General features: G+C 29.6%; 1 protein-coding gene and 1 long non-coding RNA gene across 7 annotated transcripts; both read left to right on the top strand.

Moving 5' to 3' along the window:
* The first annotated feature begins 57 nt into the window (after positions 1 to 57).
* LOC126265944 (uncharacterized) lies at positions 58 to 507 on the top strand. Its single transcript, XR_007548420.1, has 2 exons — positions 58 to 280; positions 350 to 507. It is a non-coding gene; the product is annotated as an uncharacterized LOC126265944 (long non-coding RNA).
* Positions 508 to 534: 27 nt separating this feature from the next.
* LOC109604082 (uncharacterized) lies at positions 535 to 9,495 on the top strand. Of its 6 annotated transcripts, none has more exons than XR_007548419.1 (5): positions 535 to 744; positions 2,256 to 2,280; positions 2,756 to 2,928; positions 2,981 to 3,190; positions 9,351 to 9,495. XR_007548419.1 is itself a non-coding variant. In XM_049968887.1 (3 exons), exons 1-3 carry the CDS (start codon positions 2,883 to 2,885, stop codon positions 9,449 to 9,451), a joined length of 402 nt encoding a protein of 133 aa, XP_049824844.1. In that variant the 5' UTR covers positions 2,821 to 2,882; the 3' UTR covers positions 9,452 to 9,495. The 6 variants fall into 6 exon arrangements, 4 of the variants coding, with proteins under 4 accessions (XP_049824844.1, XP_049824846.1, XP_049824845.1 ...); XR_002191999.2 differs by lacking the exon at positions 9,351 to 9,495 and adding an exon at positions 3,241 to 3,320; XM_049968887.1 differs by lacking the exons at positions 535 to 744; positions 2,256 to 2,280; positions 2,981 to 3,190 and adding an exon at positions 9,049 to 9,303 and having other exon boundaries at positions 2,821 to 2,928.
* The last annotated feature ends 1,173 nt before the right edge of the window (positions 9,496 to 10,668 follow it).

Genomic DNA, 10,668 nt, shown 5'->3' with positions numbered 1-10,668 from the left:
CTCCCCAAGGAACATGAAACAGTGAAATAAAACTTGGCATGCCATAGCATCTCCTCGAGGTGCAACAATTTTGACATTTATCTCCAGCTGCGTAAAAGGCCAGTAAAGTCAATTAAACTATATAGTTACAGATAAACAAATGGTCAGGACGACTGAACTGCATTAAAATTGCGATACGTGTCGCATTCAGATCACACCAAGTGAACAATGCGTCTCCAGTTACTTGTGCTTCTGATGTTTGCACTTATGTCCGCGTTGTCTGCGGTCGTAATAAGAAAAGGTAAAACATGGTTTTGATTAAATTTATTTTGTTTGCTAACTTTCAGACTGTGTATTTTTGTTTTAGTAGAGTGTCCCAAATGCAAGAGTGATGAAATACGGGTCTGTCGTGATAAGTGTTATTGTCAAAGAAAAGTTGTTTTACCTATTGGTAGAATTAATTGAAGTATATAATATGAATAGAAAATATAGATTTATTAATTTACACTTACACTATATTATAAATAAGGAAAGCTCAATATGTATGAGTTAATGTATCATTCCAATAAATAATTTTTTTATCATTGTTTTAATTAAAAATAACGTTCATATTCAATGAAATTATGATAAAACATATATGGTGTTCCACTGAAAAAAGAAGTTATTGATGTTCAAAATGTACAAAATGGAATGTAGATAACGAACAACCTGTATAAAATTTAGGAATATTAATAATGGCTCATCATAGGACAGTCCTTGGTTAAGGTGAGTAGCAGAAATTAAATTTCCAGACTATCAATCTGTTAAAATTTCTTGCAAAAAATTCATAACTCGAAATTTTAGAGCTAAATATACAACATGGTATAGCCAGTTTATATACAATATACATGTAGAATATAAATTCAAATATATACAGTTTCATTCAAATACACGGTATATCAAAAAAATGAGATTTTGTTCAAAATATTAAGAAAACTTCTAATGATTAAATTAGGTAATTCACCCGTATATTTGGGTGATTTGAAGAAAAGGTCAATAATTATTTTCTGACAGTGTTTAAAATGAAAATATATAAATTTATCAAGTAGTGTTTGGGTTTAAATATGTTTATATTTTATTTCAAATATCATTTCAGAAAAAGTTTTTGTATTCTTATCAAAAACATGTATATTAAATTTAGAATGGGCACTTCTCATTTGTAGAATAAACAAAATATTGTTTTAATTCAATATGCTTTTAATTTTAGGCTTAAATCTGTGAATCCCAAATATGTATTTTAGATTGTACCAACTTAAAATAAAAATGCTTAATAGCAGAGACGAAATATATGTATAGATGAATCACCCTGTATGTTTTTGGCATGGATCATCCTATTCTAAACTACACACGCCGTCAAAACTCTTGGGCACCCTAATATTTTTGGGAATAAAAGAGAATAACATGTTATAATCAATTGTAAATAATTAGTTGTTTTATTAAAAAGGTTTTTAGAATATTTGTTTGTTTGGTTGAGCGAAACACTGGAAGAAAGAAAAATAATAAGAAACTAGAACTAAAAATGTGTAAGAAATTTGTGGGTGAATTTATTCTCGTTAAAACTGCTTGACATAGCATATCCCACACGTGATCAACCGGATTCATATATGGCAAGTTTGTGGGCCAATTCAGACTTTGCATATTTACTTCTTTTAATACATTTCGGACATTTCTTGTCCGATGGTGTCGAGCAATATCGTACATAAAATTGAAATTTTCTCCCAGTTCTTGTTTCATGGGTTGAATAATTGGTCGAATAACCTTTTGGTCGTCTGGAGCTTAAATTAACTTCAGCAAGTCGTCGTGGGATTGTAGGTGCAGAAATTAGACTATGTACATTTCCACTTTCTTTGAATAATCAAACTATTCTGATGACATATAATCTGGTTGACCAACCCTGTTGATGTAAGGCGATTATTGTTGCTCTATTAAAATCAGAAACTTGATTTCCAGATATTTTTCAACAAGTAGGTCGCTATTTATACCAGACTAAGAAATTGTAATCAATATTGTTTCAAAAGTAACGAAACATTATGGAACATTTTTGCATAAAAATAAAATAAAAACTTTATATTGATATTAGTTTTTACGTGGGGGTCCAAAAGTTTCGACTTTGTGTGTATATTATGGGGACATGTCAGGTTTAGAGTAAATGCGTCTCATTTATAGAATTAACGAACTGTTGTTTTATCTCAATATAATTTTAATTAATACTGGTGTATCCCCTATATGTATTCCAGATTGTGCCAACATAAAATCCACCCTGTAAGTATTTAGCAAGGATCACTCTATTCTAAAATATATATACCTTGAAAACCAATTTCACGTATAATTTGACCTATGGGTCACAGATAAAAAACTTATTTACCATGTATCATAAAATATAATGCGCCTTAACACCATGATGGTGAAATTCGATGTACGATGTTTGTTATATTGTTTTTTACTCTAATCATTTATGGCAAGAAATATTAAAAACATAAATAACATCTTTTATGTTTTATATGTAATTTTATTAGAGTAGATCAGATCATGTCTGAAATGTAAGGAATTAAAAAAATATGGAAAATAATTTAAAATAGGACATAAAAATGGATATTAACTTATAACTTCACTATTGAGCACCACATCAAATGTACCTTTAATTTAATATAATTTTAATCATTGCTTTGAGTTTGTTTTCCCCCAATTTTCATTAGGAGCATGTACCAATCTAAAATTATTAACAATTGCGTTTCAGTGAAACTGCATTTTTATATCTTTGTTGTAATTTAATTATAAAAATGACCTGTGAACCACCGAATCAGAGGCGATGATAATAAATAATTTGGCAAAGATCACAGTGGTTAGTGTGTCTTGAAATCAAGATGAAATACGTTGTGCTAATTTATTGTATTTGTTCACTCGTTTATGGTAAGGAATTTTAATTAATTCACCCAATAAACTACATGTTGGGTCTGGTTAGTTTGTAGGTGTTCACTGAGTTGCAATTATTCAGATGGTACATACACTTGTGTATATAACAATACGTATTCGTATACAGAGAGCCAATATAAAATCACAAAGTATCGCTGGATAATTACAGAAACCTACTATACTGAAGCTGAGTTTAACGAATGTGCCAAACACAACAAAGTCTTCTACTATGATGACCTATTCGTATATAGGCGCAAAAGTGAGTGTTTGATTGTTGCTGACTATCAGACTGTGTGTTTTTGTTTTTAGGGAGTGTGGTTAAGATTTGCGGAAAATGCAAAAGAGATGAAGTACGGATCTGTTGTGGAAAGTGTTTTTGTAGAAAAAAAGTTGATTTACCTAAATGGTAGAATTAATTGAAGTATATAATATGAATAAAAAATTAGGATTGATTAATTTATACTTACACCCCATTATATATAAGGAAAGCTGAATATTTAATATGTCTGAGTTGATGTATCATCCCAGTAAATATATTTTATCATTCTTTTCAAACTGAAAGTAACTCTCATATTCAATTCAATTATGATAAAACAAATAAAGTTAATGATGTCCAAAATGCACAAAATTAAACGTATATAACGAACACCCTGTATAAAATTTAGGAGTACTAATAATGGCTCCTCACAGGACAATCCTTGGTTAAGAAAACAAAAATACAATTTCCAGACCACCAATCTGTTAAAATTTCAGATTGTACCAACTTAAAATAGAAATTCCTAATAGCACAGACAAAATATATGTATAGATAAATCATCCTGTAGGTATTTAGCACAAATCACCCTATTCTAAACTAGACATACACGGTCAAAACTCTTGGACACCCTAATATTTTTAGGAATAAAAGAGAATAACATGTTATAATTAATTGTACATAATTTGTTGTTTTATTACAAAGGTTTTTAGCATATTTGTTTGTTTGGTTGAGCGAAACACTGGAAGAAAGAAAAATAAAAAGAAACTAGAACCAAAACTGTTTAAGAAATTTGTATATTTGCATAATAATGTACTTTAAAGAAACACGTAGATACTGTAATATTCTGTATGTCTTCCTCTTTTCTAAAGCAATAAATTAATCCTCCGTGGCATTGAAAAAATTAAATTATTGCTGCAGTTAGCTCTTGAGGAATTGTGGGTGAATTTAGTCTCCTTAAAACTGCTTGATCTAGCATATCTCACACGTGATTAACCGGATTTATATCTGTCAAGTTTGTTGGCCAATTCAGTCTTTGCACATTTACTTCTTCTAATGCATTTCGAACATTTCTTGTACAGTGGTGTCGAACATTATCGTCCATAAAATTGAAATTATCTCCCAGTTCGTGTTTCATGGATTGAATAATTGGTCGGATAACCTTTTGGTCGTCTGGATCTTAAATTAACCTCAGCAAGTCGTCGTGGGATTGTAGGTGCAGAAATCAAACTATGTACTTTTGCACTTTCTTTGAATAATCAAACTATTCTGATGACAAATATTCTGGTTGACCAACCCTGTTGATGAAAGGCGAGATTATTCTTGCTCTATCAAAATCAGAAACTTGATTTCCAGATATTTTTCGACAAGTAGGTCGCTATTTATACCAGACTAAGAAATTGTAATCAATGTTGTTACAAAGTAACGAAACATTATGGAACATTTTTGCATAAAAATAAAATAAAAACTTTATATTGATATTAGTTTTTGCTCCTATTTTACGTGGGGCTCCAAAAGTTTCGACTTTGTGTGTATATTATGGGGACATGTCAGGTTTAGAGTAAATACTTCTCATTTATAGAATTAACGAACTGTTGTTTTATCTCAATATAATTTTAATTAATACTGGTGTATCCCCTATATGTATTCCAGATTGTGCCAACATAAAAACCACCCTGTAAGTATTTAGCAAGGATCACTCTATTCTAAAATATATATACCTTGAAAACCAATTTCACGTATGATTTGACCTATGGGTCACAGATAAAAAACTTATTTACCATGTATCATAAAATATAATGCGCCTTAACACCATGATGGTGAAATTCGATGTACGATGTTTGTTATATTGTTTTTTACTCTAATCATTTATGGCAAGAAATATTAAAAACATAAATAACATCATTTATGTTTTATATGTAATTTTATTAGAGTAGATCAGATCATGTCCGAAATGTAAGGAATTAAAAAAATATTGAAAATAATTTAAAATAGGACAAAAATGGATATTCACTTATAACTTCACTATTGAGCACCACATCAAATGTACCTTTAATTTAATATAATTTTAATCATTGCTTTGAGTTTGTTTTCCCTCAATTTTCATTAGGAGCATGTACCAATCTAAAATTATTAATAATTGCGTTTCAGTGAAACTGCATTTTTATATCTTTGTTGTAGTTTAATTATAAAATGACCTGTGAACCACCGAATCAGAGGCGGTGATAATAAATAATTTGGCAGAGATCACAGTGGTTAGTGTGTCTTGAAATCAAGATGAAATACGTTGTGCTAATTTATTGTATTTGTTCACTCGTTTATGGTAAGGAATTAATTTTAATTAATTCACCCAATAAACTACATGTTGGGTCTGGTTAGTTTGTAGGTGTTCACAGAGTTGCAGTTATTCAGATGGTAGATATACTTGTGTAAATAATAATACATATTCCTATACAGACGGCCAATATAAAATCACAGAGTATCGCTGGAGAATTACAGAAACCTATTTCACCGAACATGAGTTTAATGAATGTGCCAAACATAACAAAGTCTTCTACTATGATGACCTACTCGTATATAGGCGCAAAAGTGAGTGTTTGATTGTTGCTGACTATTAGACTGTGTGTTTTTGTTTTAGGGAATATAATTTGCGCCAAATGCAGGAGAGATGAAGTACGGGTCTGTCGTGACACGTGTTATTGTAAAAGAAAAATTGTTTTACCTAATTGGTAAAATTAATTGAAGTCTATAATATGAATAAAAAATATAGATTGACTAATTTATACTTACACCCCATTATATATAAGGAAAGCTTAATATTTAATATGTATGAGTTAATGTATCATGCCAGTAAATAAGTTTTATCATTCTTTTCAAGGGAAAATAACTCTCATATTCAATTCAATTATGATAAAACAAATAAAGTTAATGATGTCCAAAATGCACAAAATTAAACGTATATAACGAACACCCTGTATAAAATTTAGGAGTACTAATAATGGCTCCTTACAGGATAATCCTTGATTAAGGTAACAAAAATACAATTTCCAGACCACCAATCTGTTAAAATTTCTTGAAAACTATTAATAACTCGAAAACTTGGAGTTAATTCTAGAACATTATATTAGCAAAAAAAATGTAAAATATAAAAATTCAAAAATATACAGCATGTTACAATTAAATAAATGGCAAATCAGAAAATGAGACTATGTTCAAAGTGTTAAGAAAACTTTTAATGATTAAATTAGATAATCACCCTGTATATTAGTGTGATTTGATGAAAATGTCAATAATTATATTCTGACAGTGTTTAAAATACAAATATATAAATTTATCAAGTAATATTTGAGTTTATATATGTCTATATTTTATTACTATGTATATTATGTGAACATTTTAAGTTTAGAATAAGCACTTCTCATTTGTAGAATTAACCAAATATTGTTTTAATTCAATTATACTCTGTATGTCTTCTTATGTTCTGAAGCAGTAAATTAATCCTCCGTGGCATTGAAAGAATTAAATTATTGCTGCAGTTAGCTCCTGAGGAGTGAGGATGAATTTAGTCTCCTTAAAACTGCTTGACCTAGCATATCTCACACGTGATCAACCGGATTCATATATGGCAAGTTTGTGGGCCAATTCTGACTTTGCACATTTCCTTCTTCTAACGCATTTCGAACATTTCTGGTACAGTGGTGTCGAACATTATCGTCCATAAAATTGAAATTATCTCCCAGTTCGTGTTTCATGGGTTGAATAATTGGTCGAATAACCTTTTGGTCGTCTGGATCTTAAATTAACTTCAGCAAGTCGTCGTGGGATTGTAGGTGCAGAAATCAGACTATGTACATTTCCACTTTCTTTGAATAATCAAACTATTCTGATGACATATAATCTGGTTGACCAACCCTGCTGATGTAAGGCGATTATTGTTGCTCTATTAAAATCAGAAACTTGATTTACAGATATTTTTCAACAAGTAGGTCGCTATTTATACCAGACTAAGAAATTGTAATCAATATTGTTTCAAAAGTAACGAAACATTATGGAACATTTTTGCATAAAAATAAAATAAAAACTTTATATTGATATTAGTTTTTACGTGGGGGTCCAAAAGTTTCGACTTTGTGTGTATATTATGTGGACATGTCAGGTTTAGAGTAAATGCTTCTCATTTATAGAATTAACGAACTGTTGTTTTATCTCAATATAATTTGAATTAATACTGGTGTATGTATATGTATATGTATTCCAGATTGTGCCAACATAAAATCCACCCTGTAAGTATTTAGCAAGGATCACTCTATTCTAAAATATATATACCTTGAAAACCAATTTCACGTATGATTTGACCTATGGGTCACAGATAAAAAACTTATATACCATATATCATAAAATATAATACGCATTAACACCATGATGATGAAATTCGATGTACGATGTTTGTTATATTGTTTTTTACTCTAATCATTTATGGCAAGAAATATTAAAAACATAAATGACATCTTTTATGTTTTATATGTAATTTTATTAGAGTGGATCAGATCATGTCCGAAATGTAAGGAATTAAAAAAATATTGAAAATAATTTAAAATAGGACATAAAAATGGATATTCACTTATAACTTCACTATTGAGCACCACATCAAATGTACCTTTAATTTAATATAATTTTAATCATTGCTTTGAGTTTGTTTTCCCCCAATTTCCATTAGGAGCATGTACCAATCTAAAATTATTAACAATTGCGTTTCAGTGAAACTGCATTTTTATATCTTTGTTGTAGTTTAATTATAAAAATGACCTGTGAACCACCGAATCAGAGGCGGTGATAATAAATAATTTGGCAGAGATCACAGTGGTTAGTGTGTCTTGAAATCAAGATGAAATACGTTGTGCTAATTTATTGTATTTGTTCACTCGTTTATGGTAAGGAATTAATTTTAATTAATTCACCCAATAAACTACATGTTGGGTCTGGTTAGTTTGTAGGTGTTCACAGAGTTGCAGTTATTCAGATGGTAGATACACTTGTGTAAATAATAATACATATTCCTATACAGACGGCCAATATAAAATCACAGAGTATCGCTGGACAATTACAGAAACCTATTACACTGAACCTGAGTTTAATGAATGTGCCAAGCACAACAAAGTCTTCTACTATGATGACCTACTCGTATATAGGCGCAAAAGTGAGTGTTTGATTGTTGCTGACTATCAAACTGTGTGTTTTTGTTTTAGGGAGTATAATTAAAGTTTGCTCCAGATGCAAGAGAGATGAAGTACAGATCTGTCTTAATAAGTGTCATTGTAAAAAAACAGTTAAATTTCAAAATTGATTGAAATTAATTGAAGTAAATAATTTGAATAAAACACGACATGTACAAATTTATTAGTTTACACTTACAATATAAAATTAGGGAGTACTAATAATAGCTCCTCATAGGACAGTCTTTAGTTAAGATAACAAAAATCAAATTTCCACTCATCAATGTGTTAAAATTTCTTGAAAACAATAAATAACTCGAAAACTTAGAGCTAAATCTAGAACAGTTTATTTGCAATAACATGTAAAATAAAAAAACATCAACAATCATATTGAAAACGACTTAAAATTGAACATAAAAAAGGATATTAGTTCACTAATGTGCACCTCAATGTACTTTAATTATAGAAATGACCTGTGAACCACTGAGTCAGTGGCGCTGATAACAGACTAGTTTGGCAAAGATCACATTGGTTAGTGCGTCTTTAAATCAAGATGAAATACGTTGTGCTAACTTATTGCATTTGTTCACTCGTTTATGGTAAGGAATTTCAATTAATTCACCCAGTAAACTACATGTTGGGTCTGGTCAGATTGTAGGTGTTTGATGGGTTGCAGTGATTCATTAGAAAATGATGAAGATGATTGTTTAAATCGTCCAAATAATCTGTATAAAGAAATGAAATATAGATTGATGATTAATTACTGGGGAAGTTTAGATGATTATATAGATTTAGAAGACCAATACGAGGAACAGGATGAGAGCTACTTAACTGAATATGAGTATCATGAATGTTCTGACGAAGTCCAGGACTATGATTACTTTGATAATCTATATAGGCGCAAAAGTGAGTGTTTGATTGTTGTTGATTATCAGACTGTGTTTTTGTTTTAGGGTATATATTTAAACAACGTTGCTCCAAATGCAACAGGGATGAAGTACGGATCTGTCGTAACCAGTGTTACTGTAAAAAAAGATTTAATTTTCATAATTGATTGATATTAATTGAAGTATATAATATGAATAAAACACGACATTAGTTTACACTTACACCCCATTATATATAAGGATTGTTCAATATTTAATATGTATGAACTAATGTATCATCCCAGTAAAGAAGTTTTATCATTCTTTTCAAATGAAAATAACGTTCATATTCAATTCAATTATGACAAAACATGTATGATGTTCCACTGAAAATAAAGTTATTGATGTTCAAAATGCACAAAATTTAGCGGAGATAACGAACGTCTTGTATAAAATTTAGGAATACTAATAATGGCTCCTTATAGGACAGTCCTTGGTTAAGGTGAGTAGCAAAAATGAAATTTCCAGACCATCAATTTATTAAAATTTATTGAAAACAATTAATCGAACTCGAGTTAAATCTAAAACATTATATTTGCAATAACATGTAAAGTATAAGAATTCAAAAATATACATCATTTTCCATTTAAATAAACGACGAAACAGAAAATGAGGTTTTGTTCAGAAGAATTAAGAAAACTTCTAACGATTAAATTAGATAATCACCCTGTATATTAGTGTGATTTGAAGAAAACGTCAATAATTATTTTCTGACAGTGTTTAAAATACAAAAATATAAATTTAACAGGTAATATTTGGGTGTATATATGTCTATATTTTATTTCGATATCACCTCAGAAAAGGTTTTTGTATTCTTCTCAAAACTATGTATATTATGTGAACATCTTAAGTTTAGAATGAGCACTTCTCATTTGTAGAATTAACCAAATATTGTTTGAATTCAATATGCTTTTAATCTTAGGCTTAAATCTGTGTATCCCCGATATGTATTTCAGATTGTACCAACTTAAAATAGAATATATCTAATAGCACAGACGAAATATATGTATAGATGAATCACCCTGTATGTATTTAGTACGGATCACCCTATTCTAAACTACACACACCGTCAAAACTCTTGGACACCCTAATATTTTTGGGAATAAAAGAGAATAACATGTTATAATTAATTGTACATAATTTGTTGTTTTATTACAAAGGTTTTTAGCATATTAGTTTGTTTGGTTTAGTGTAACACTGGTAGAAAGAAAAATAAAAAGAAACTAGAACCAAAAAAGTGTAAGAAATTTGTAAATTTGCCAAATAATGTACTTTGAAGAAACACGTAGATACTCTAATACTCTGTATGTTTTCCTCCGTTCTGAAGCAGTAAATTAATCCTCCG

This window comes from Aethina tumida, chromosome 6 (genome assembly GCF_024364675.1).
Source record: "Aethina tumida isolate Nest 87 chromosome 6, icAetTumi1.1, whole genome shotgun sequence".
Lineage (NCBI taxonomy): Eukaryota > Metazoa > Arthropoda > Insecta > Coleoptera > Nitidulidae > Aethina > Aethina tumida.
This window is presented reverse-complemented; position numbering and strand designations above follow the sequence as displayed.

What these genes read in the sequence shown, in the direction of transcription:
- LOC109604082 (XM_049968887.1), top strand. Translation starts at nt 2,883, where the DNA reads ATGAAATACGTTGTGCTAATTTATTGTATTTGTTCACTCGTTTATG. An exon ending in TATTTGTTCACTCGTTTATG is followed by an intron (nt 2,929 to 9,048) that starts GTAAGGAATTTT and finishes GGGTCTGGTCAG; the next exon opens with ATTGTAGGTGTTTGATGGGT. An exon ending in TAATCTATATAGGCGCAAAA is followed by an intron (nt 9,304 to 9,350) that starts GTGAGTGTTTGA and finishes TTTTTGTTTTAG; the next exon opens with GGTATATATTTAAACAACGT.